The sequence below is a fragment of the Athene noctua genome, chromosome 17, assembly GCF_965140245.1.
Source record: "Athene noctua chromosome 17, bAthNoc1.hap1.1, whole genome shotgun sequence".
NCBI lineage: Eukaryota > Metazoa > Chordata > Aves > Strigiformes > Strigidae > Athene > Athene noctua.
In genome coordinates this window covers 117,548-145,315 of record NC_134053.1, presented here as the reverse complement: position 1 = coordinate 145,315, position 27,768 = coordinate 117,548, and the positions used below count along the sequence as shown (strand labels likewise).

General features: G+C 41.2%; 3 protein-coding genes across 3 annotated transcripts in view; 1 reads left to right on the top strand and 2 right to left on the bottom strand.

The window, feature by feature from the left end:
- ZNRF3 (zinc and ring finger 3) overlaps positions 1 to 2,791 on the top strand; it is a 120,113-nt gene extending 117,322 nt beyond the window's left edge. The window contains exon 9 of the mRNA XM_074920939.1: positions 2,741 to 2,791. Within this exon, the coding sequence (XP_074777040.1) occupies positions 2,741 to 2,763 (23 nt within the window). The 3' untranslated portion in view covers positions 2,764 to 2,791. The remainder of the gene's footprint in view (positions 1 to 2,740) is intronic.
- The window catches only part of KREMEN1 (kringle containing transmembrane protein 1), a 33,793-nt gene extending 19,028 nt beyond the window's left edge, over positions 1 to 14,765 (bottom strand). The window contains exons 1-2 of the mRNA XM_074920940.1: positions 14,323 to 14,765; positions 4,226 to 4,388 (exon numbers count right to left, since the gene is read on the bottom strand). Of these exons, the coding sequence (XP_074777041.1) occupies positions 4,226 to 4,388; positions 14,323 to 14,611 (452 nt within the window). The 5' untranslated portion in view covers positions 14,612 to 14,765. The remainder of the gene's footprint in view (positions 1 to 4,225; positions 4,389 to 14,322) is intronic.
- Positions 14,766 to 17,763: 2,998 nt separating this feature from the next.
- Positions 17,764 to 27,768, bottom strand: part of SUSD2 (sushi domain containing 2) — a 28,168-nt gene continuing 18,163 nt past the window's right edge. Inside the window, exons 12-15 of the mRNA XM_074921402.1 lie at positions 27,173 to 27,445; positions 26,568 to 26,750; positions 20,871 to 20,961; positions 17,764 to 18,249 (exon numbers count right to left, since the gene is read on the bottom strand). Of these exons, the coding sequence (XP_074777503.1) occupies positions 18,198 to 18,249; positions 20,871 to 20,961; positions 26,568 to 26,750; positions 27,173 to 27,445 (599 nt within the window). The 3' untranslated portion in view covers positions 17,764 to 18,197. The remainder of the gene's footprint in view (positions 18,250 to 20,870; positions 20,962 to 26,567; positions 26,751 to 27,172; positions 27,446 to 27,768) is intronic.

The following is a 27,768-nucleotide window of genomic DNA, read 5'->3' as shown; positions in this document are numbered from 1 at the left end:
TATGATAAAGTCTTCTGGGAAAGACTGAGGTCTTTTCTTCCCCTTCAGTAAAGCTGAATAAATCTGTTCCAGTGATCTGATCTATTGATGGATGAGAATGGATGCCCTGTACAGAAGGACTTGGGAGTATTAGCGGATGGAAAACTGCCTGTGAGCCATCAGTGTGTGCTTACAGCCCAGAAAGGCCCCGTGTGCTGGGCTGCACCCAGAGCAGGGTGGGCACAGGGCGAGGGGGGGATTCTCCCCTCTGCTCCGCTCTGGGAGACCCCCCTGCAGGGCTGGGTCCAGCTCTGGGGCACCAAAAGCAGAAGGACATGGACCTGCTGGAGCGGGGCCAGAGGAGGCCACGGAGATGCTGGGGGGGCTGGAGCCCCCCTGTGAGGGCAGGCTGGGAGACTTGGGGGGTTCAGCTGGAGCAGAGAAGGCTCCGGGGAGACCTTAGAGCGGCCCCCCAGGGCTGAAAGGGGCTGCAGGAACGGGGGGAGGGACTCGTCATCAGGGGGGAGGGATAGGACAAGGGATAACTGGCTTAAACTGACAGAGGGGAGATTTAGGTGAGATCTGAGGCAGAAATTCTCCCCTGTGAGGGGGGTGAGGCCCTGGCACAGGCTGCCCAGAGCAGCTGTGGCTGCCCCCTCCCTGGAAGGGCTCAAGGCCAGGCTGGACGGGGCTTTGGGCAACCTGGGCTGGTGGAAGGTGGCCCTGCCCGGGGCAGGGGGTGGGACTGGATGGGCCTTAAGGTCCCTTCTAATCTAAACCATTCTATGAGGTAATTTCTTACGCATACATGATTACTGTTTGCTGTTGTGTAGCATCATTTACAAATGCATACCTACTTAGTCATTAGGTTATTTAAAGTTTTTTCTATGCCTGCTTTGAAAAACAATTCACTTCAAAAAGATCAATTTAAGTGAATAAATTGTTATTTTGGACAGTCAGGTTGAAATATGACCTTTTCTTGTAACTAGGGCCAACTGCAATCTTTTTATCATCTACTTGGGCATAATTCTATGAAAGAGACCCCCCTACACTGAAGTTTCAGTTCAGCTGCACGTTGTCATTTGGGCATATTAACAACTCTTTGTGGGAGATCCAATTTTAGAACTGCTGGGGATGTTTTTTGGTCAAGTAACAAAATGCTGAAGACAACTGGTGAGCTGAGTTCAATTTAGCTGACTAAAATGCTGCTAAGTTAGGCTTTCAAACAGACTAGTAGAAATAGTGGATGAGGAAAGCCTAAGACCAGTGTGCTAGGAATTTAGGTATAATGGCAGAGCTTCCGGTGGCTAAAATCAAGGAAAGCTTGTACTTGAAAGAACACAATTTTCCTTGTTTGCACAGGTACAGGAAATTTTGGGTTTACACCTGCGTGACAGAAATCCGATGTTTGTAACTGAATCATGGTAATGACACTCTACATATAAATGCCTTAAAATGCAAGGAAATTGCAGAGAAATATGATTAATGTCTTTAAAAATCTTTGCCTTGAACGTCAAAAGAGCATACAGTTAGAAAACAATTTAGTGTCTTTCAAAATCTCCAAAAACTTCAGCCTGTTTAATTCTGTTAGGGCTGAAATGACGTTTAGTGGAACATTACGAGGCATTTCCATTTTAACAGGGTGTCTTGCAGTAAACAAAGTATTCCAAGTAAGGACCACCCATGGAGAGATAACATGCTTCTGATTAAAGCTTTAAGTGTAAAATTAGATTATTCAAATGTCCCTAAAATGGAACTTCAAAGCAATATATTATGCCTTAAAAAAGCCTTGCGAGGTATGTGTTGCCTCAGAGAAGGGAAGATGAACTTGTTCATTGTCACCAAGCAAATGAATGGCAGAGAAAGAGCTAAACCAGTGGTATCTTCACTCACAAGGCCTCAACCAGATTTGCATGCTAAAGATACTCTCTGACACTTAAAACAGTAGCTTTCCAAGCTTTCTTTTTTTACCAGAATGCAAATTTAAAAAGCATGTTAGTTAGGATCGTCATTCCATGCACCTGTGAGAATATTCCTGGGCCAAGTGATATAGTGTAAGAAAGGAAATGGCTAACCTTCCAGTCAAACTCCATCTCAGAGGATAATCTAACACATAGCAGACTGAGGTTAAAAAGCTGTATTTGGTAATCAAGTCATTTCTCAGGCTTACATGCTAGATTATAGGCTTCCTGCTCCTTGTAACACTTGGCAAATTCTCATTTGCTAAGTGAGACTCCAGTAAGGATTACTTGATTATCTGGATAAATATTAGTTTGTTATGTATATGTTTTGCTTTGTATTAGCCAGAGATGACTGTCAAAGGTAAGACCCTGTAGATACAGTCTATCTAGGATATTGTCACACAGCAACAATCAAAATTATGTTCCTGATTCTGCTATTTGTATCAGAGATAATGCAGTGGCCACTAGCCTTTTTCTAGCTCCGTACTAGTATGCATACTGAGGAACACAGCTCACTACATTCGTGAAAATTGTTAGGCATGACAATTGGTGGTATTGGGCTGAGGGAGGCTGTGAAGTTGGTGCAAAACGTTTTTGATGGGAACAGTCCTTCCAGTGCTCACATGCCGATCTGATACTAGACAGCTTGATGGATTTCTTTGGTTTCCAGGCCATTTTTAAAAGAGAATGCCCAACTTCTATGGAGTTTTGCTTGTAGGTGGTGTATTTTTCTTTGTTCCTGTAAGATGCTCAACTCAGAACTTGGCAATAATACTTTCTCCTTCTATGGCTGAAAACAGAGTCCGCTGGTGCAACACATTGAACAGCATTATTTTGAAGCACTGCTGCAGCCCCTGGAAAAGATCTTGAGTAAGTCTTTCTCTTCCCTGTCCTTCACCAATGTTCTTCAATGAGAAACACCCTCCTGAGTCATCAAATACTCCAGAAATGCCACTAACTCCTTTCATCAATGTGCTCATCTGTCTGCTGCACATCACAAGACCTCTTTTCTGTGCTTTTTCTTACTTACTCCATTAACTGGCTGTCTCTGTCTTGTTTTATTTAATGTCTATTTATGATTAAATATGGAAAAGTTCTTGAATCAAGAACCAGGACCCTACGTTCATGTCAAATGTGCTGAACTCCTGTTTATTAATTTAGCCTCATTTATCCTGATTTATATTGCTTGCAGTGAAATAATGTCAACATAAAAGTGGCAAGTGTATAGGCTCTACCCTAGAAAGCCTATAACCTGCTAAGTAAAAGCATCTTCCACACAGAGGTGTGGTTTGAACCTTCTCACAAAGGAGACAGACATTAGAGCTTTTCTTGCTATGCCCCAGGTAACTCAGTTCTTAATCTCTTGGTTTAAACATCTCTGTCCCCACTACCTAGTGAGTAAGAGACACAACTTTATATGCATCCTAGTTGAGCTGATGATTAAGGAACGTATCTGTTTAAGGAATGTATATATCATATTATTCCCTACCTACTTCTGCAGCAAGTATAGATGGGCATAAAACCAGCTGGTTAGTCCTGCAAAGGCAGAAGGTGTACATGTAACTTCCTGATGCATAACATTAGACAGTTAAATGTTACAGACTGAAAAGAGCTGCAGAGCCTGAACATCTCTGAACATAGGTTCTTACTTGGTTCCTAAATTCTGAGGTTCTGATTTAAGTTTCATTCTGAGTTCTATCCACAGTTATGGAAGACTTCTCTAGAAGGGAAGGAAATGAAAGTGAATCTGCCATGGCTTAAGCTGGTATTGTAACCACTGAGAGTTCAGCTTCTGAATTCAAATAAAAACTCCAAATCACTCAACATCTTATTCTCGCTGGGAATCTTTAGTGATGACATAATTTTCATTAGTGCAAAACTCAGAAATATGTATAATAGAATCAGGCTTGTGGGTGAGGATAAAAACCATAATGTTCCAGAGACTCCTACCAGACATTCACTGGTGCTTCTGTACTTCTGGCTTGGATAAATTTTTTTACTATCTCCACCTTTTCATTTAAGTAATCTCTACCCTTTCTCTATCATGCCAAATTACAGATGGGATATCTGATATGGACTTCAGGTGAGAGCTCGGTTGAAGAAGTTCTTCTAATAATGGTGCTTATAGATCCAGGGTACTGACTACAGGATAAACCAAAAGTTGTTAGATATCCATGGTTCTGTCATTCTTCATTGTATGACAGAAAGTTTCCTAATTTTGTGTCAACTGTTTAAAGTAACACTGGGGATATAGACTATGTTAGTAGCAATGAGGTACTACTTACCTGCAGTAGTTATGCTCTCCAAGCCCTCCCTCTCCATTGGGATATTTCAGAGTATTATAAGGATGCTCAAAGGTCTCATTCCAAAAAAGACAAGGTTTCCCTGCATATTGGGAGGTCTGGTTCTGAGTGCCACGATAGTCAGCCCCATTTGCTGTATAACATTCTGGGAAGAAATGGAAATGGAAAAAGAGAAAGAATGTCTGTAGGTTTAGCGTTCAGCTGTTCTTCCCTTGCCCTCCACCCCATCCCCAAGAGACCATGTTTCCTTTCACTAACATGTTTCCTGCATACTAAAGATGCTGTCTAGGATTTAAGTTTTCTCTTGGAGACAAACATCTATTTAAAGAGATCATGATTTCATTACTTTACTAAACAATGTATTAGACAGCTAGACAACTAGCCATTAAAAGTGGTTAATACAATTAACATATATTTTCTGAATAAGCATACTACATTTTTTACTGTTTTTCCTGTGTTTTATTCATTAGGATGAATCTCTAACTTGTTAATTTTCCAAAAATGAAATCAGATGATGTTATCAGTCTGTCACTTATCAGCATACTACCCAAAATCTCACACCAGTTTAACTACAGTTTTGAATATCTGTACTTTATTAAGTGAAGCTTTTGTAGGCATGGATTTTGCAAACATTTATATCCCAATTTAGAAAAATTTTTTGGCATTATTTTCTCTGGCCTGAATAGCCTTAAAAAGGGACCTCCTTTGATAGAGTATAATCATGATACTGTGATGCGCTACTAAAGCATTTATGCCTTCAGATTAAAACTTACAGGTCAGTATTCTTCTGCCTTGCTCATATTTTCTCCCATTTATGATGTTTTCCTAGCTTCCTAATACTCAACAAATTAGAAATCAAAGCAGAGAATGATTTCTCTAGTCATTAAATACACTATTGCCTTCTCAGCTGAACTACAAATCTCATGCTGCCTGTCTTATTAATGACATATTCTGATCAAATAAATATTCATATGCATGAACAATTTTACTTTCAATAAAAATGCAAAACATTTTTTATTAAATTATGCACTGTGAGGGAGACAGAGCACAGGAACAGTTTGCCCAGAGAGGCTATGAATCTCCGTTCTTGGGGATACCCAAAAGCCATCCAGACACGGTGCTGGGCAACCTGCTTTAGGTGACTGTGCTTGAGCAGAGGGGTTAAACAAGATGACCTCCAGAGGCCACTTCCAACCTCAACCATTCTGTGATTCTGTGATCATCTTTCAGAAACAGTCATTAAAATTAGTCTAGCATAAATAAGTTCATCCTGTTTATAATCAATACTTGGTAGCATTTAACATCAACGCATTTATTTTAATATAGTATTAAAATGCAACAGTCCATGACAGAATTAAAACTGCTGCATTACACTGGTGTAAACATTTCTTTATACTGAGTAGCATTACTGGGGAAAGTCACAAAGCTCCCTACTAACTGCAGACTGCGCAACCTTCTATTTTATCTGATAGTATACTCTGTGGAAACCAGTAACAGCTGCAGAGATGTTCTGCTGCCCTGAGGGAACTGGAGAGTGCTCTGAAGTGCAGTATGGGGATCTCAGGTGTCCCTCCTGAGGTGTACCTTACAAAACAAGGCTAGAAAGACCAGTGTGGCTGCAGTTGGATGAGGAAAAAAAAAACAATCCCAGCTTCATCCTGATAGTAACAGTACACCTTTTGTGTATTTAGAAATACTGTGGGAGAAGGGAAAAGGTATTATTAAAACCATGCTTTTGAAATTAGTTTAGTCTGGGCCCACAAATATCAGAATGGTGCAATTATAATGATTATTTCAGTTTTATTACACAGCAGATGAAAGCTAATGTTTTTGTGCCTTCACTGTGCGTCTTCATGCCTAGGCAAGTTAGGATTTCTGTTAAATGGAATTTTGTTGCTGAAGGCACACAGAAGAGGTGCATGCACAGCCATTAATGTGTACTGCTATAATCTGTGTACAGAAAGCTATCTAATTTAACAAAAATAAGCTTCATGTCAGTACTCCTCCTTCCTGTAATTTACCTGACTGCCTTAGACACGCAGGTGAGCTACACAAATTTACTTGAAAATGCAAATCTGATTTTCCAGTATACTGGCCACCATAGATATTTGCATAAACATATGAAAAAAACCCCAAACCAACACTTTAAAGTCACCACAGTGTTGCAACTTTCTTCAATACCTCTCTTGCTTTGCAGTTAATGTAAAAGTTTTTCTGTGTCATAGCTGAAAAATATAACCTGATGAATTTGGCAGAAAAGAGAGGAAAACATAAACTGGATAAACAAAATTATATAAAGAAGCAGTTGTGAGAAGTGATAAACACATCCAGAAAAGATCTCTACTTCAGCTTAGTGCTATTACTTTTTTTTGCTTCTCACTTCTAAATGAGAAAGAGTATGTAGTAACACCTACTCAGAAATGCAAGGAATGCTACAATACCTGAATGTAATCTGGCACAGAGACTAAACCTAAATTAACATCAGCCCATTTTAGGATCTGCTAAGACTGGGCCATGCTTTAACTTGCATTAGCAACGGCCTTTCATTTTCATGTCTCGGTTTTGTTTGGGTTTTGTTTTGGTTTTTTTTGTTTTTTTTTTTAAAAAAAAAAGGTTTCTTCAAACTTCATTGCACTAGTACTTTAAGGACACGGCACAAAAGGAAGAGACAGAGCTCTCTTCATCCCTCTTAGCTGGACAATAGGTAGCTGTAACAGTGCCTCTCGTGTTCTTTTGCACTACCAAGAGATTTGCGAAAAATGTGCCAGCTGAGTTGTAGTGAAGCTCCCCTGTCTTTGTTAGCATCTAGATGTAGAAGGGGAAGGCAGCAAGATACCACATAAAATCATTCATTATCCCAGAAAAAATGAAATTAAAACTTTAAATTACGGATTTTAGCAGCTGTTACCAAATGAAATATATACCTTTTTGTGTTACAGAGAATTTGCTAGCAAGTTTTCACTTTGTTAATGATTAATAATAATTTTTCCATAGCACTGGAGTTTTTCAACTTTTCAAGTAAATATTGGCATTTAAAAATCAGGTCCTAGGTCATTCTTTTACCTTGAACAATCAGCTTTGAGATCTCCTGAGATATATTTTGTACAGTTTTCTGTAAAAACCCTAGTAACATGAATATAGATCTCTCTGCATATTCAATATCTTATCAGTAAACAGCTGAATTCTTCTATTTATCACACAGCCATTTTACCGTATTTTGCTGCAAAATAGCCAAGACACTACTTTAGCAATCTCACTATGAGACACTTAAAGACAAAGGTCCTAAGAGATTCTAGAGAAGAGGAGGTTAGAACCTCCATCCATCTTTTTGTCTTGTGCCACCGATGCAATAGTTCTGTGAAAAGGATGAGCTTAAAAAAGGTCAGCCAGATTTGTCTGCACAAAACTAACTCAGAAGAGGTTATCCAGATAAAACAGTCAGAAAAGAGTGAACATTATTGGTAAAACTCTTGGTCTTACTCAAATTACCTGATTTCTCCTTGGTAGATTATGATCACATAGAAGGGAGGGGAAAAGAAAGAAACCTACCAACAACCACCTCTCCTTGACTGTCCTGGCACCCACTGGATCCAAGTACCTTTTGTTGGTTGATACTTCCATGTCACTTGAGGTACAAAGCCCTTAACTTGGAATCTAACATCAGAACAGCAACTCAAGGAAATGAATAACAGTTCTATGAATTTCAGCAAGCCTTATTCTTTAAAGTTTTGTAAGACTATGGTATACTCTGACAGAACTTGCATAGTATCTAAGTCCTCTCTGGGTGGCAAAGAGATCAAGGGAAGAAAAGGCACTTTGTGGAGGCTAAAGCTGACAGCTTCCTAGAAGGCATCAGCATGCTACTGTGCTTGACAGATTTGTCACATGGTTTCTGTTCATGCACCCGGGGTTCAGTTTAAACTATCCTGTTAACCATAAACGTATATTAAATCACTAGGGCTTTAGACAGGACACAGAGAAAGCGGTGACCATTTGCATCTTGAAGTCTCCAACCTCCTCATATTTCTAAGATCTTGGTCAGCTGCATTTCAGATATAGTATAAGTACAGGCTTGTGTCAAATCCATTATTAAAATCAATGCCCGTGATTATTTCACTCTATTAACTGCCTAATGACCGCGCTGCTTCTACTGTTTTGTAGGGATGTCTGCAAACAGAATTATTCAGAAACTGAACCACTGCAGTGGTTCTCCTTATGAAAGCTGATAGGTTCCAACAGGTCTTGTTCAGGATAATGTTTATGAGCCTTAGTGAGAAAACATGGATGGCACTGTGTTGTCAGGGCTATTTTGTTTGCAACACATCAGGTGCCATGGTTGACGCAAACATAACTTTTTTTTTTGAATGAATACTGAGACTAGATATGTATGTATTGAGTGACAACCGCTAGAAAGAAAAAGCAGGAAAATAAACCTCTGGATGGTTGTCCACTATGAGTGAATGTTCAGCGTGTGATACAGGTTCACAATTAGTTTTATTAGAGCCAGATCAACATTTGGAAGATCAAACAGCAGCTGTAGTAGAAATTTTTTCCATCTGTCTGGGTTTCTTCTTCGATGTAGGGACCTTACAATGATCATTTAGGCCTTTGTTACTCTGGGACTGTATGGCTGCCTGCACTCCACATGGGCGCCACTTTAGAATCATTTGAAAAATTAAGGTAGTGCAGAATAGAGCAGCCTGACTTTCTGACTGAATGAAGCATACTGATGATAAAACACTAACATTTCAGAGTCTACGTTGGCTTCCAATGATTCTCTAAGATGGACTTCCAAACACTGGTTTTAATCTCCAAAATCCTTAATGGCAAGAGGCCCAGCTACCTGAGAAACTCTCATTTCTTGCCACATTACCACACACAGAAATAATACACACTTTTGAATTTCATCTGCAGTCTTTTCTGTACAAATGAGATGAAAAACAAAGCAAATGGCTATTCACTTCTCAAACACACTTTCTTTTCTGGCTGACAAGTGGGAAATCTTATAAATCTTCTGAGCATTTTTCAAAGTCTGTACTCTTTCAGAGAGATACATTTAGTGACATTACAAACTGCAGACAAGAGATGGAGGTTTCAGGATGGTTTTGACTTCTTAAAATACTCTTCTAAGTTTGAGGCATGTAGGTAGCTTTTGAGAATGAAAATTCAGGATTACAAACTTATTACTATTTCACTGAAAAAAGTTACTTGCTTTAATTAAGTTCTGGAAGTTACTTGGAGTGCTAACTAGCAGCCCTAGAGATTAAAGGTTGACAACAATTATGAACCAGAAACTAGCCTACCCAGGCCAGAAATTATCCTACCAGCTAATGCCCAACAAGAATTAAGGTTTTCTTTTAAAAATCTGCAGATGAATGAAATGTAAATGAAAGTGGCTGCTATTTAAATCTTGGGTTTCATTACTGTGGTGTGATAGCCAGAACATTAAATGTTCTGTTAAGGCTAGAGCAAGAAATAAAGGTTCCTCAAATTTACATGCTGTAACTGCTTTCTCAATTCTTCCTTGTTTTTCTTACAGCCTTTCAGAAGAGTCAGAAAAATGCTTAAGCAGAATACAAGGATTCGGAACCAAAGGTGCCAGGTCCAATAATGACTAGGTATCAGTTGCTTGATGCATGTGCTTGCGTAGTGTTTTAAGAAGAGTTTTAAGTCATTTCCATTCTACCTAAACTGTTCTCCTAGTTCTTGCTAGAGATTGCAATTTAAGCACTCCTCCTTAAATGAAAGCACTGTATCTAGGTGCAGATGGCAACAGTTACAGGCACTAACCAGATGCTGCAGTCTCTAATTTGATTGAAAGGGTATAATTAGACAGCAGAAACACTTCAATGAGAGAGTAATGCACAGAGGAAAGGACAGAAACCACTTAACTGATGCCAAGATACCCCAGCAGTAACAGAGGCAGGGGCCCACGGATGGAAGGGGCAGAACACCAAATTACCTTCTTCAGATGAGAACATTTTTGTTTCCCTATGGATGTGAATAGGGATTCTATTATCATAGGTTGCCACAGTTCTTCATGTGGGAACACTGATTAAAAACAGAAGAAGCTTCAGGAGATCAAAGAGACAAATATGGCTTCTGTGGTCATTATTAAAAATATTTTTAGCAGTGCAAGGGTTTTCTTTGAAGATGCAATTTTATCGATTGAACCAAAAGTTCATTTGCATACTGTTATATGATTGGTCAGGAAAAAAAAAATCTCATTCCATATTATGTTATGGTGCAAAATAAATGCTTTTGCGAAGTATAAGGCCATTTTAGACCTATCCAAGTGAAAAATTAGTGTAGTATTTTTACATTTCAATAATTTACTATTCCAATTAATACTAATATAACAAAAGCCTTTATCAAAACTATCAGGCTTTTATACAGTAACAGTAAAAAAAAACAAACAACACAACAGTTGATACAAACTAAGGAAAAAAACCTCAGGAAAGAATCATCTTTCTTTAAAATTGCAATTTTCAAAATTGCTAGAAAATCTCCATTTGATAAATCTGCCATCTAAATTCTGATGTGATGCTATGAGAACACTCAGCTGATTATTTCTTCCCTGCAGTGTAGGGGCACTCTGCATATAGTTTAAAAATCATCTCTCTCATTCTAAATATCCACACAGACATATAATTTTTTAAGTCCTGAAATGCAATCAATCATTTTTGTTGGTCATAACTAGAGTCTTACTTAGTGTTGGTCCAAAACACAAGAGCAGCCAGTGAATACTCACCTGACATTTGAGCAAACCTTGACTTAAGCATTTGTCAGTCCTGGAAGAATGTACATTCCTGGGAATGTACAGACATGCAGAGTTCCATACTTGTGCTCCCTGGCAGTGCGTGAGTTGTTATATATGTGAACTTGCTATTCTTGTGAAACTGTGATTACTAACCTTCAATCTAATCACTTTTTCATCACTTTTCTTGTTTGTTTGTTTGTTTTTTAAAAAGAAAAAAGGTAAATGCTATCTGAATGGCTAGACCCTTTCTGGAATATGTTGGAACCAGGCAAATTAGGATATGAGCATGACAGGCAGTGACCATTACTTGTAATGCTTAAAAGTATGCATTTTGTACCTTTTTTCTTTTTATTCATACAATACAAACATGCTGTATTAGCCACAGCTTTGCAGCTGCTGGCTGGTCCTCAGCTGCAAGATGCAAACACACTTGCTTGTCTTGTGATTCTTTATCACTGGAAGTAAGAATGCATGATGTGGCCCTGTAAGAATTTCTGTTCCTTAATACACCCATTTGTTTTCTTTCTTTGTGAAGTTTTAAAACTGTTGTTCCATTGTCAAGCGTGGCAGACCGAATCCCTTTGGAAATTTTATCAGGATGGGCCATAGACACTGTGTGGATGGAGGGAGTGGTCAGTTGCACAACCATTATGGTGAGATATGACAAAGAATGCAAATTTTGCAGCTGGCAGCGTGTAATCCCTGCCTCCCTCCCACTTCCTTGGCTCCATCCCCCTGCCTAAATCCATTCACATAACTCTGGATTTTGAGTTATGCTCTATGCATGTACAAGAACGATATGCTGAAGTGTCTGACTATTTCATTTTCTATCTGCCTGGTTAGAAATGCTTTTTTGAGTATTTTCATGAGGATTGCTTAATGCATATCAAGTAGAACTGCTTCTTTGAATCAGCAAGACATAGGCAGAAAAAGATGACAAGAGATACAAGGTTTGTGGAAGAAGACTGAAACAGCAGCTCAAAGACTCGCTGGGATAGTGACCCAGTATTGCTAAATGGAAAAAAAAAAAAAAAAAAAAGGGGAAAAAAGAGACTGTGACTGATAATCATATACATTTCTGATGGGGAAATTAAATAACACTATAAACACATAAACTAAAAGTGAGAACTTACTGCACAGAGTATATAAAACAACATTTGTTCACTGAAACTAATATTTGCTGAAGGCACTTAATCTCTTTGGCCTTGTAATACAAAACTCACCAAATCTAGACAGTCCTTTAATGTTAGGCAACCTATTCACCCATCTCTTATTTCTGATTAACTTGAGAAATGGGGTATGACTGAAGTCTGAATGCTGTAAATGTCAGTGTTTGGATTAATAGACACCACACGGCAAAGCAGAAACATTCTGTGAAAAGTAGCACAGTACTATGTACAAAAATGATTATTAACTCTAATTTCTGACATTTTGAGTCATTTTTCTTAAGGCAATTCCAGAAGTTAAAGTTTCTCTCCTGTCTTAGCAAATGATGGTGTGACGCAGTCTGTATTTTGACTGCATTTTACAATAAACTTATTAAGACATGCATTCAATAAAAAAGGAACGGGCATTAAAATCGTACCATATGACAAACTGCCTTACAGAAGAAATATCTTTGTCGCTTCAGAATTCTGCTAGCTTCAAGTGCAACCTGACTCAGCTGACCCCATTTCAGTCCTGTGGGATTAAGGGTCAAGAAGATTCTGATGTATGGTTTGTGCAGATTAGCAACTCTGCAGATTTTGTACATGCCATACAAATTATAGGTCCTTGTTGAAGTGTAGATTTGCACTGTTTCCAGGATCTTTAGCAGAAGACACAGAGTGGCAGTGCTTTCTAGATCCATTCTCCTTTGCTACCCCTTCACTCAGAGACATTATGTATCCTCCCCCTCACCCACTGCCCCAGCAACTTGCGCTCATTTCTGTCCCCTTTACTGGCTGCCAGTGCATGCAATTAGAAGCTGGCTAGAGGATGGAAGCGCCGGTGCATAAACAGGTAGAATCCTCTCCATAGCCTATGAACCAACTATTCACACTGGGATATATCCTCCACCTGCTGTCATGTAACCTGCTGTGAGGGACACGGTCACATATGGAGTGTTCTGTCTGCAGTTCTGCTCAGAAACCTTACAAGACATTAATCTTAAACAAAGGAAGGACTACCTACTGTGCACCAAACATGTCCTAATGGTACTGGGAACAGACTGTTGGACATGGTCTAGATATGTCCCTGTCTAGGCAGCTCTCTACACACTTATCTGAAAATATTCTCACGTTTTACTCACTTCAGGTAACTTCTGAGAAGTTGTAAACTTTACCTTCTGAGTTCTCATTCTGGTAAAAGGCGCTCTTTTTTTCCCCCCAATAAAGTCTACGTAAGTATTTTCCAAATCTAATTAAGTGCATCTACATAAACTTGATGAGCAAGTATCTGTTTATGGCAAAATGAAGTAGAGCAAATTTTATGTTATAAAGAACAACAATGATTAGAATATGCAAAATGTGTCCAGAGGACCATGCATCTGATGGCTGTGACACTGCGACCATCTGGAACAGCCACTCCAGATCTTGTGAAGCAGGACCAGCGTTTATGAAAGGAGAACAGTGGTACTTGCAATCATCAGTAACAACGGAGACGAGGACAAAAGGGTGCAGAGAAAGTGTTTTTTAAGTGAAAAAAGACACTAACAGGTAGTGAAGCTTCAGGCTTCCCAGATCCCATGGCCGAACAAGAACCTGAATGGTCAGAGGAGTCCGTGCTTGACAGGGAACTGGGGCAGCATGCTGCGGACAGGCGAGACCGCCACTCTTCAAGCTCCGGCTCTGCAGCCCCAATTCAGCCCTGCTGCCACTGATTATTTCATTTCCCAGTGAGTAAGTGTACCCACGCCCCACAAGCCCCTCTCCCTACAGATGCCTCTGTTATGCTACCAAGCCACTTCTCTAGCGAAATGTGCTGTTCTTCTTCCTCTTACCTCATGCTTTCACACTGTTTTCCGAGCTCCCAGCTCGGCGAGCACTAGGAGATTCTCAAATACCCACACGCTGCAAAGTGCGCACGAAAATACCCCGTGCCCGTTCGCACGAGCAGCTTCGAGCCGCGCACCGACCTGGCGAGCAGGAAGGGACGTCGTCGCGACCTCGAAGAGGTGCTGCCGGGCAGCAGAGCCCTCCCGCGGGCGGCTGCGCGCCAGCTGCGATTCCGCGGAGCTCGGGGAGAGGCAGCCCAGCTCCTCGCCGCTCAGCCCTGCGAGGAGATCGCGGAGCAGCCTCGGACGCGCCCCCCTCCCGGCTCCCCGCGACGCTTCACTCACCGGAGAGCGCGGGCTCGCGGCAGCAGCTCAGCGCCAGCCCTGAGAAGGCCACGACGGCGGCGAAGGCGGGGGGGTCCATGGCAGCGGCCGCCGGGCCGCACCGCGCTCGCAGGCGGCAGCTCCGGCGCTCCGGGGACCGGGGTGGTCGCGGCCGGCCGGGAGGAGCGCGAAGTGCGGGAAGCGGAGGCCCTACAGCATGTGTCCTGTAACTGCGCCCCGGCGAGGTGCCGAGTGGCAGATGAGGGATCCTATTACCAGCCATGTGACAGGAAAGGATAGAGACCGACATCCCAACCTGCTGCCGCGCGGGACCGCAGAGCTGCCGCTTCTACGTCTGACACCGACAGGTTTGGGCTGCCGGTGCCGGCTCCGGGGCCAGCACAGGCGCTCGGCGGAGCCCTCCGCCCCGGCGAGGCCGCCCCGCCGTCAGCGCCGCAGCGCCATACCCCCCCCCCCCCGCCCCGTCCCTGGAGCGACCCGTGTCTCGTCTCGTCACCCCCCGCTGCCCTCTCGCACCCAGGACCCCGCCGTGGCCGCGGAAGAGGCCGAGCAGCGGCCTCTCAGCCCCGCGGCCTACCCGCGGGCTCGGCCTGCGGCCCCGCGCGCGCCCTCGCCCAGCGGGGGTCCCGCAGGGGTGCGGGGTGGCAGGTGGGCGCGCGCAGGTGCGGCGCGACCCTCCTCCCCGTGGGGGGCCGGGGGCGGGCGGGGAACAGTACAAACTTCGTGCTAGTCCGGCCCGAGCGGCCCCTCCGCGGGACGCGGTGGCGATGCCGCTCGCCGCGGCCCGGGGCGTCGCTCCGCACCCGCGCGAAAGCGCCCTCGGCCCGGCCGCGGCGGCTGGGCGGGAGCGGCCCCGCGCGCCGGGCGGCGGCACCTGGGGCACGCGCGGGGCGGGGCCGGCGGGCGCGGCTCGCGCGCCCGCGGGGCAGAGACCGGCGGAGGGGCGCGCGCGGGGGCACGAGGCGTTGGCGGGCGGAGGCGCGGGCGCGCGCGCTGGCGGGGCCGGGGGCAGGAGCGCGGGGAGCGGAGGGCGAGGGGCGGCGCCGCCAGGCCGGTGCGTTATAAACCGCCGGCCGGACCCCGCGGGGCTCGTGAGCGGCGATTCGGCGGGGGCAGCGGTCTGCTGGAAACCGCCCGCAGAACAGCACCCTCCACCGCCAGCGAGACCCGCGGGCGGCAGGCGACCCGCGGTGTCAGGGAGGCGGGGAGCGCCGGCGCGGGGCACCTGCAGACACCCGAGGGGGAGGCGGCACCGTTGCCACTGACGGAAGCGGCGGGGTACAGCTTGCGGGCTTCAGCTGCTGCGCTCACAGACGCCATGGTACCTCTCTCTTTTACCATGCAGAAACCTCCCGTTGTGTAAAAATTTTTTTAAGAGAATTTACGTGTTGAAATCTCTTTTAGCCTTTGCAATGTATATAGAAAGCCGAAAAAGGGTTACCTTACATACTAGCATGACTTTACGCGTACATTTTACTAGCACAGCACAATAATGCGCCACATTATTAGTTTGAGCTGAATTCCTAGCAAATGTAGAATTTTTAAGCCGATGAGATATTGAAAAACAATAGCGGTGTTTGTCAGCTTGGTGTTACGCTTTGGTTTTTTAAAATGGTAAATGAGGAAATATTTAGTTCCTTGTCGCACGTACAGTATCTAAGTTTGTCTAGTCATTTGGTTCACAAATTCTGCTAAATTCCGGACTTTGGTTGCGCAAGAGCGCTGCGAGCAGACGTGATTTTGTTGCCACTGAATATGTGTATGTGTGTGTACAAGATAGGGAATTGGAGATCGTTGTGATGGGAGTTACCAAGAAGGAACAGCTCGTGGAGGTCGTGGGTGTTTGTTTTCACCACTGCTTTGTTATGATGGGGCTAAGCCGAATAATTCTGATTCGTAGAAATGCACTGTGTTTTCACATTAACATACACATTTTTCAGGAGGACTGGAGTTCTAATTCATTCCATATATTCCCTTCCCAGTCTGAGCTACTGACAAGTGCTGCTAGCATTCCTTTACAAGTCATTGTGCGTGCATGCAGCACTTCCTTGTGGTACATGGTGTCTAGCAGCATATGAGACATTACTATGTTGTGATTAATGACCCACAAAATCCTATCCAAGGACTGGGACCCCACTGTGTTACCCATTCATCCAGTTTTGATTCCATTTTATCTAACATTCTGTTCCTTAAGGATACCAGAACAGAGAAGGCTTACAAATTTTTAACACTATATTGGTAACAAAGTTCACAAAACCAACCTTATGTATCTCCAAAAGGCCTTCAGTCTTCCGGCACTTTTAGGCAAAATCACCTTTGTTCATTCTGCTGCTCACTAATCAGTTGCACACACAGTTGATATGTGTGTATACATGAATTGCACTTTTATTTTTTTAACCTATCGCACACTGGCCATGGGCAGCCAGTTTGTTGCTAATGATAATTTCCCATTCTTCCTTCAAAGTTAGTTTTTTACAAGTTTTTCTTCTGTCTGTTGTGCAGAATTGTTTGTATTTCAGCTTACCATATGCAAGATCACTCTTTCTCATTTTGTAATCTTCTCCTTGCGGTTTGTGGTCTCTGTTTACAAACAACAATGAAAAGAGCAAAGGCATCTAATAAGTAATGAATAATTTTATGCTTCGTAATACATGGTCTGAGGCATTTCTTTCAATTTATCTTGTCCCCATTATAATGTAAAATCTGGACTGTGTCACTCATTTAGTTTTTCTGTGCATTTGGCACATAGTTTGTCCTTGCTTTTTGAAACCACCATGATTTTCTGGTAATTTATGAATTAAAGATCTTAGAAAATCATCCCAAGCGACCTGCAAAAGGAATTCTTTCACTATCGTAGAGATGGACAATACAGAACTTCTTCACAAACCCTTTGGAACGTAAGCAAAAACAAATAGTGATTTTATTATGATGAAAGAATTCTGTACAAGGTAGTAGGTCAGAAATCACTTTTTAATGAAGATAATGAAACACACCGTAATACAGCTAGATATTAAAAAAGAAATTCATGTTGCAGTTATTCAAAGGAAACATTGCAAGTTTTGCAGAATACTTCCAGTTCAGGTAACAGATTTTTTGTTTTGAAGGTTGACTCTAATTGGACAGTTGACTAAAGATGGATTTTTAAGAAAATCATTATAGTTAACCTGGAAGGAAAGGTTTCATTTTCTGAGTACTTCCCCTCCCTCTCGCCCAATTGTATCCTTCTAAAATTAGGTCAGAACTGAAACAGAAATGCCACTTTTGGTCTGTATTCAGAGACCTGCCAAAATATAAGAATGCAAGGTTTAAATATCTTCAATAGCTCTCCCTAACCCAGCAATCTGCAAATTCAACCCGACTTGCCAGTGGTCCATCTGACTGTGCAACCACTTTTACATCTATCTAATTCAGCCTTACATGGCCCCAGGGAAGGCAAATGTTTCTCTGATAATGGCTAGCATAGTAGGCTAGAATTCTTTTCATTTTACCAGCTTTCAAGTAAAAGAAGAAATGTGTGGAGAAATCTGCACTTCATTTTCTCCTGATTTTCTCAGAATGCTGATTCTGATGGCAGAGATGTGACTGTTAGAGGAAACTAAGGCCTGTAATTTTGAGACTGATACATTTAGAAGCATGATCCTTTGCTCATGACAGACAATAGGCTGAGCCTGCCATGGTATAATCCCAGGAAGTTGGTTAGCATTTCCCATACAATTCAACACTCACTATTGTGAAAGCAGAAATCAAATGATAGCATACTATATAAAACCATTGTGTTTGGAAAGTCTATCTTTGTTGCTGTGGACGATTTAATCCTCTGCTATGCTTTTTCTGTATTTCATTAAAAACTCCTCTGGAATTTCATTGTTTCTTGTTCAGTCAGATACAGCTGGAACCTCTGAAACAAGTTTCTGGTTGCCTTTTTGTCTTTGGAAGAAGAGACAAAGAAAAAACATTAAAAACTCCTCAAAAGCCAGAGAGGGCTGTTAAAGTAGTTACCATAATGTCATTGATCAGGATGAGAAGAATACTGGGTTAAGTGGCATAGTAATGTCACACCAGTTTTTAAACTACCTGTTCTGTGTAATTCCAGTGCATACCTTCCCCGCAGAACAACATCCCTCCTGTCATACGCTGCTGAAGGGTCAAAATATTTAAATTACCAGAAATAGTGACTGAAGGATATGTAGCACTGCTCCTATTTGAGCAGCATGTGATGAAATTAGAGAATACTGATGGTTTGCTGTTATCACTGTGCAACAGTAAATTTCTGTTTTCTGGTATGGTGGTCTGAATTATATGAGCAAAAGGAGAAACTGGGCAAATATTACTGGTTTGAAAACACTGATAATGAAGGGTCTGGAAAGAAGGTTGTTTTTTGAGTACAAAAAGGAAAAAAAGTCTGAGTGAGCAGGGAACTCGTGATTCAGTGGTTAAGTTCTGGACCTTACATTGGTTGTTTTTTTGTTTTTTTTTTTTTTGGCTAAGAGGAACTTATCACCAAAATATTAATAGATACATTTGCGACTACCTATCAGCACAATAACTGGGAGGGAAAAGCATAAACCAATTTACTGAGCACCTTGGTGTTTTGATTTCCTGCAATTTTTATTCTAAGTACTGTGATTGCCTCCCACCCCAGTCTCAGCTCACAGAATCATGTGATTGTCTGAGAAAATTTACCATTCACTTTTAGGCTAGAAAGGAGGCTGGAGAAAGCTTGAAAATGTAGACCCTGCTTGTTTTTCTGTTTTTAAAGGAAAAAGAAATCTAAAAGCATATAGCATTTAATGATTAGGATTTTTGTATATTTCTATTCTGCTTTTTAAGATGCTTGACGCTATCTTACTGTATAAGTATGGTCTTAGCTGTGAACACCGAGAGCAGCTCCTTTTCTGGATGATTGTCAGAGTGGGTGCAGAGCCAGAATGTTTTCAAAGACCCACAGTATGTAGGACTACTTCTTTCCCTTCTTATATAAAACATATGACATGTCACAGGGTTATATTTACCCTGAGATCCAAGAGAGTATACAGTAGATGACAGATTTTCACAACTCAATAATTGTCTAATAAGCCTTCCCTAGTTAAAATTTTATCTGTTCAAAATTTGTTACTGCTATATAAAGGACTGCATCCTCTATTGCTCTCCAAATATACAGCCCTCCTGAGTGCTATGGACTTTATTAAACTCTCTTAGAATTTTTTCATAAATCATAAGCTTTTGGTAGCATGAAATGAAAATTACCTACAGACTTGCAAAATATACAAGCATTTAGAAGGGTTGACAAGGGGTTCATTTGATTTTTTAAATTAGTTTTTTATGTTCAGTTATGAATTTAGAGTAGCAGTTCTGTAAGCTGCTCCCAAACGTGAGAAGTCTATGCAGCTGTAATAGTTGTGTTTTAAACCACTTGGTTCTATATGCGGAAATGTGGTGTGTGTAAAATTTGGCAAATACAGGAGTTGTCTTTTGTCTATGCTTTTTTATGTATGCAGAAAACATTAATCGCTGCAGTTATCTACCCTGTGTTGAGTATCTTCTTTTTTTTTTCTTTTTTTTTTTTTTTTTTTTTGTACAGGGGAGGAAGAAAAAGTGTTTTAGGTATGAGCGTTCTCTGTGAAGTGTAGAAAACCAATGCTTTTGTGATTTAAAGGGAAGGGGCAAAATTTAGCAGTGCCTCTGGCCCTTTGATGTACACAGTTAATTGATGAACTAGCTCAGAAGCAGTGGACATGGCTATCATACTGGTTTCTGGTTCAAGACTATCTGCAATGATGAACCTGTTAGAAAGGCACAGAGCCAGAAATATTTTTTTAAGGGTCTTTAGTACTGGCTAACAAAATTAATTATATACAGAATATGTGAAGTCACAACAACCTTTTTAAAACAAAAGATGAAAACATCATTTTTAGTAATTTACTAGCCACATAACATTTTGTAGAGATTTCTTTTAAAAATGTAATAGCTTTGATAGTGAGTTTATGTGGTAGAAGGGTTCCAAGAATGGGCAGCAAACAGATACATCTTTAAAATTCTGTTCACCTCTTTGGCACAAGAAACATATAAGCATTCTCTAGGCAAATTCATGCATGCCTAGAAGTGGGAATATATTCAAAGATATGTGGAAAGTGACAGTATCATGCAATGCGTTCCTTAGATGATACATCAAATTTACCTATTGGTATCATGAGCACACCTGTTCTGAAAAAAAACCACTTGTAATCAGGTAGCCTTGTCACTCAACAGATAAGCTATTGTGACCAGAAAGTCCTGTTCCTTCCAGTCAATCAATCAATCAATCAGTCAATCAATCAATCAATCAGTCAGTCAATCAATCAATCACGTCTGTGTGTCTTGATCACACAGTTGCAACTTTGCTTCATAGTCTTCCAGCAGGCCACAAGGACTATGCAGACTTGATGTTTTTCATGAAAAATAGTAGCATGTTTGATTTCTTTGTTATTGAGAAAAATGATTAAAAAGGTCACAACACTTGCTATTTCTTTAGCAGGTTCATTTGTGTTTTCGGTTCAATCAAGTCTTACCTCTCCTTTCTACATAAGAAAGTCAGACGTGTCAGGACTGCAAGACCAGCTATTCCAAACACACAGCCAAGAAGAATTACTTGTTTGATATCTGAAAAACAGACACCAACCACAAGAAACAGGAGGACATTGATACATTTCTTCATATCTGTTTGAAAGTAGGCACATGTTGTTCTTTGTATTCGTGGAACTCACGTAGCTCCTACGTTTGACAGTTAGGGCAGGTGGCTGCAAAAGCTGTTCTAACACAAAGAAAGGATGGCTAGTGGTCAGTCCATTAACATCATGAATGTGCGGTATTTATGTAGCACTGTCAATCCCAACAACCCGGCATTTTTCAATCCTTTTTCTATTTGGTTTCATTGCTTTAAAAATTGCCCCTATTTTGGCATTAAAACTTTGAAGCTGCGTCTGCTGCTTAATGCTCTATGTAAAAGAGAGCAAAATTAACTTTTCTGATGTGGATATGGTGAACTGCGTCAGACAGTATGATGCTAAAAAGTGTCAATTTAATTTTGCACAATGAAGACACATAATAAGGAACCAGATATGAAACAAATTTTGAATAATAAATCTCCTCTTGTTTCTTATTCCACTAAAGAGTTGCAGGTTACAAGTTCTGTCACCTTACTGCTGATGTAGGACAGCACTAGCAGGATGCTGTATGGCGGTGGTGAGCAACAGAAGCTAAAGATACCATGCAGGTAAATTTTCATGACATTCATGACACATAAGATGATTGGTAAAAGTTTAGGAGATGCAGCATCTGGAGTGAACTGTCTGGGAGAAACAATGCTTCCTGAGTTTTGTGTCCTTTAAGGAAAATACTTGTTGGAGTACCACTGCTGAAAAACTGCAAGTCCCAGTGTGAGCAGCCTTTGTCGCAGGCTCAGTGTCAGTGAGTCAAACAGAAGTGTGGTTCCTTGGCTCTATGGTGTCCTAAGGTCAAAGCAGATTGAAGCTCCACCCTTTTTCTTCATGTAGTGATAGCACTGTATGCATGTATTGGGGAGCACATAGCCTATTTAGAGATAGGTGAGCAGTGGTGCATCTGAGCTTTAATGTATCTGGGCTGCATTTTTGCCAGCCAGTCCTTCCATCGCTTTGTCCTGCCTGTGGGAAGAACTGCCCAGACTATGGCCTAGCATACAGTGATGGCAGAGTGATATAAGAGATACTTCTGTGATCCTAGAATAGATAATTTGTCTTCTAATTTGGTTTTTACTGAAGTTTAAGGAAAGAAATGGGATACGTAAACTGTTTCACAGGCATTGGTCCTTCATCCAGTAACTTCTGTGCAAGGCTCAAAAACTTGTGTTTGGCTTACACACATTTTACAGGCAGGTATCTTGTCTCTGCCAAGTGATGAGAACCCACTGCTGGCCTCGGTAGTTGGGTCCAGTGGTGGTTTGTCTCTTGTGAAATCTTTGTATTTAATTTATAATCTCAAGTTACATTTCTTGATTTTAGTATGTTTTGCACCCAGTCTCCTGGAAATGATAGACAGACAAAAATTCTGTAATAAGAAGAACTAAGGTTTTTTTGGCATCCTCATTTGAAAAAAAAAATAAATGCAGAAGTCTAATGGGATTTCTGACAACTTTCCAAAAAGAACTGTATTTGCACAGAGCCTGAGCATGGAAAATGAAACCTAAACGTGAGAAGGGGAGGGAAAAAAAAAGGAAAAAACCAATAGACAGCCAAAACCAGATTGCAGTTAACACCACCAAATGATTGTCTGTCACAAACAGACCATCTGTGTGTATATATATATGTATATATTTTGCTAAGAATTACAATTTTTAGCTGCATTTTACTTCTTATCTTACTAGAGTCTCCTTTTTGCTTTTGCTGGATAGTTTCTTTTTCTTCCTCTATGTGATACTCTGTGAAGGGAGGTTGCTGTGGTACTGGCAAGACGTGCAGTGGGATTGTAATTAGAAGCATAGCAAAATAATTATTAGCAGAGGATTTCCATGGAAACTTAAACTCAAGGAAGAAAAACTCAAAAGCAACAATATGCAGGCCCAACAGCATTATTTGTATCTGAAATTTCAAATACAGAAATGGATTTTGCAAAATAACGCGTTCAGTTTTCTTGTTTCCATCTCTCTTTCTATCCAGTTTTCATAGTCCTCATGCTTTTATTTTAACTGTTCTAGCTGTTTTGAAAAACAGAAGCACATAGCAACTAAAAATTGTTGTTGATTTGCAATAACAGAGCTTGAATTTGATGTGCCACAAAAATGCAGCAAGTGTAATGGGCACAGCGCTGTAAAGAAGTACCCCTGGAAGCTGAGAATAATAGAGGGCTGGACCCTGTGTTCTTGACCAGCAAGAAAGAAATAATTCAAAAATGTGTGTTTTAATAGTTCATGCAGGCAGTAAAAATGTGACCACTAATCACAGTGGCTAGGTCAGTGGAAGTACTGTCCACTGATTTTGTCAGCATATTCCTGGCATCGAGAAGACCTTCTGTCACGGGGCTTGATAAAATTGATGTTGGTGACACAGCAGCATGATGCTGTGGTAAAGAGGAAAATGGTGAAGAAAACTGACCTCGGTAACAGCAGATTTTGACAACGTGAGGATCTTTTCTGTACTTGTGCTGAATTCCAAGTCAACACAAGGAAAACTGGCATTGGATTTCAGCTGTGTCTTAAACTGAAGGCAGAAATGTGGAAAGCAAGTACTAGCTGTCCATGCTATAAAAATACTAGAGGTTTAGACGTAAGTGAGAGGAACTTTGGACTGTTCTGCCTATCTTGGGAGAGACTTGGACCTGTCAATAAAATAACCTTCTCAGGCAGAGACTGATACCCAGCAGCATATTTTATGATGCAAAAGGAGGAAGAAGGCCAGATGTGAATGCCATTATTAGGGCACGGCAGTAAAAAAAAATTAAGAACAGTGTATGCAATTTGTATTTTAGATTGTCTGAATCAGTTGTCAGTACTGTCAGTATCCTGCTGCTATGGGCCGCATTGCCATACTCCCATCTTCCTGAGGCTGATAAAACTCATCATTTTTGACTCACATTGCAAATGAAGTACATCCCCAAATATCAAAAAGTAAGGAAGGTCTTTGTTACAGTCAGATCAATAAAATTCACACCTTATTGTCCTTTGTCATCTTTTAGGAAAACATGTGCTGGAAAACATTGCGGTTTTTGTTTGCTTATCCGTAAAGCTGCAGCACATCTCCATCGTTCTGAATGAAGTGAATCTCTGCGTATCTTCCAACTCCTTCCCTCCGATCCCTCAGGGCTGGCTTTTTGCCCCGCTTTCTCTAGTGTAAATGTCAGCATCCGGTTTGCTTATTGAGACTGACTGGCTTCTGTCCAGTATGTATGTGGTTGATGGCAGCAGTGGAAAAATGTTCTTAGCTTTCAGCTTAGCAAAATGTTTTGCCGCTGACTTTTTAAGATCTGGCCTTACTTTGTAGAGATTTCATTCTTCTCAGACTGTTATTACAGTGAACCATGAAGCATGCGAAATTATCTGCAAAATTCCTGAATCTCTCATATTTTCAACTGTTAACTAAAGTACTCCATATGCTCTGGCCTATCATAATAAACAGAAATGTTTTGAAATACCTCTAGTTTCCGTCTTTCCAAAATAGCATCACTACTGAGATTGGCCCCTGTGAACACAATCAGTTTCGTATCAATTACTAACAATGGCTGGTTCAAGAAAACATTCCATAAACGTCCATTCATCTATTTAAAACTAAGCAACATTCGCTGTTTTATATATGCATATGTTCAATAATTATTTTTTAGGTTAAAGTCCACAGTCTGCTGCCCAAACTCACTGTGGTTCATCTCACAAATATCACTGAACTTGCAGAACTGTGTTGGAGATGAACAAGCAACTGGTGCAGGTCTGCAGAGGTTGATGAAATGTGTCAGCTGGCCAAGAATTCATTGCTGATGTGTTGTGCAGTTTCCATGTTTCTTTGGAAGGTGCTCAAGAATGGAGAATCTGTTGATATGAGTTATTTGATGATTAACTGCATTAAAAGTGCTTCAACATGCTCTGTGGCCTTGCATCACCCTGGTGCTTTGAAACATTGCCATCTTGAGGACATTTGGGGTGTATGTGGTGTATGAATAAAACAAAGTCTAAACTTAGAAAATGTTGGACAGTTTCCTGTAAATTGTAGAGACAGCCTAACTGCTACTAAATCCAACAGTCCCAGGTTAATTGATAATCTAATAGTCGTGACACAAAATGGGTAATTAATTTGTTATTTATACTAAATACTATTACATCATTCACAATAATTTTACTGCTATAGAATAATACATTATGTTTTAAGATAACAATTCTTTAGAACAAAAGAGTGGAAGCCTTCAACAAGCATGGGCCTTGTCTTCTCTCAACTCACAGAATTGCAGAATGGTTGCGGTGGGAAGGGACCTCTGGAGGTCGTCTTGTCCAACTCCAACTGTTCAGGTAAGGCCACTCCCTCCACTCTCTCCAGGGAGGGAATCTGCAACCTTTCTGGACAACCTGTGCCAGTGCTTCACAGTACAAAAGTGTTTCCTGATGTTCAGACAGAACCTCCTGTGTTTTAGTGTGTGCCCATTACCTCTGGGCACTACTGAAAAGAGCCTGGCTCTATCCTCTTTGCACCCTCCCTTAAGGTATTTGTACACATCGATACCATTCCCTTCCAAGCCTTCTTTCTCCAGGTTGAACAGCTCCCAGCTCTCAGCCTTTTCTCATGGGAGAGATGCACCAGTCCCCTAATCCTCTTTCTTTGTGGCCCTTCGTTGGACTCTCTTCAGCATGTCCACGTGTCTCTTGTGCAGAGAAAGGCAGCACTGGACAAAGTACTGCAGGTGTGGCCTCACCAGTGCTGAGCAGAGGGGAAGGATCCCCTCCCTCGTCCTGCTGGTGATACTTTGCCTAATGCAGCCTGGGAACACAAGGGTGCGCTGCTTGCTCACGTTCAGCTAGGTGTCCACAGGGCCCCCAGGTCCTTTTCTGCAAAGTTTCTCCTCACACACTCATAATGTGTCACTTTATAACCACTCCTCAGATGGCTTGGACTGTTATACATTTGCCCCAGTTAGTTGCAAAGAAAGTTAAAACTGTAATAGTGATGACAGAACAAGTGACAATAAATGGCTGGGGGTTGTGCCATCATTTATACTTGAAATATAGCTACAGGATTTCAGTAATCGCTAGTTCTATATGTGTATGCATCGAGTATATATTTCTAAAGCTGCTAAAAGAACATTACATTTGCATAAGAAAATTACATTAAAATAATGCTGTAAATAAGAATTGGTTTTGCAGCCTTCGTATTTTTGTGCTACAGAATCATTTTTAGCTAAGTACTATGCTTTCCTGTTTTTTTAAGACTTGAGTTTGAAATGGATTTTAGGTTGTCCACTCAAGAAGCATGCTTACGAGATCCTTTCAGCCAAACCCAGAGAAAGGGAAGCATGTAGTCCTAAACCCTTAGAATGAGTAGATACATGAAATAAAATTTTTAAAACCCACCATAAACTACCTGTTATTTAGATCTGAATATTAGTCTTTCTGGAAACCCAGGGATTTCATGTCCAATGTCTTCCCAAGTAAGAGAAGTTGCTTTTGTCAAGGGCCATCATCATTTACTGAGATTCCCTTGTTTGTGATAATGATTTTTTTAATGTCAATTTGTAACATTTAAAAGGAAACAGACCTGTTCTTGGGATGCAGCTGGGTGTGTCTCCAGACCAGGCCCCTGTCACTTGGCAAATTCTTTCCTTTGACCCAATGAGTTCATAGCCCTGATTGCAGATGAAACTGATGGTTGAGCCCAGCAGGTAGGTAGTTCCATTCTTTCTTCCATTGGTTGGATGATCCAGCCAGCCACAAGAGATCACTAGTTAAAGACACATATCTGGTTAAAGTATTTTGGATCCAACACAATGAATCAGATGGCATTTTAGTAGCAATTCATGGAAAGACAAAGATTTTTAGACTAACTGAAAGACAATACTTTCTGATTAAAAAAAAAAAAAAAAAAAAAGTCTGAGGAAGACAGGTGAAGGCACAGAAAATGAAGATAAAGGTTCCACACAGTGGTGTAGTAGTGGAAGAAATGGAAAGAAATTTATTTTGTGTTTGTCTGTCCAACCAGTGCAGAGTTTTCCTGATACAAGGACAATTCCTCCTGGTAAGCATGTTTACAGGTGCATGAACCTACAGTTGAGCAAAGCCTCCTTGAACAGTGTGAACTATTTAGATGCCGTGTAGAAAAAGAACTTTTTCTAGTGATTAATGCTTTGTGGAATGTTTTATCACCTGGCTCTAGATCTTCTACCAGCAGCTTGTGATTCTGATGAGATAGTCTTGTGGAAATTCCCACTTGAAGGCTTCTTGTTGTCAGAACATCGAATCTGCAGAATGGGTCAGAGTCACAGAGCAAGACCATCACTTTCAGCAGGGGATCAGCAGGGTCTTCGTTAGGAATGAACACAGGCAGAAAGGAAGCATTGTGCTTTTCCCCGTAAAAGAAACTGTTCAGTAAGAACTCTGTGTCATAAGTAAAGAGAGAAGTTCCATTTTCAACAGCCCCTTGAGAGGTGGAGAAAGAGAGAGAGATTCATATGTAACATTGCCTACAGACCTATACCACCTTCTGCTACTAATCCATGTGCTTGTTTACATAAATGTAGCTAGAGCTGGAGGAGATCTACAAAGCCCTACAGCTTCTTTTCAGTTCAAGACTATTTTTCTTTTCATTTCCAGCATCTTAACTTAGCACTGAAGTTAGTGTTCAGTTAACCTGATGTTTGATCAGTTCCTTAAAATTAGATCCAAATAATTGTGTAGCCATGATTTTACATAAAGATGGTTCTAGATGCCTGCTGGCAAAATGGTGATAAAGTACCTCAGAC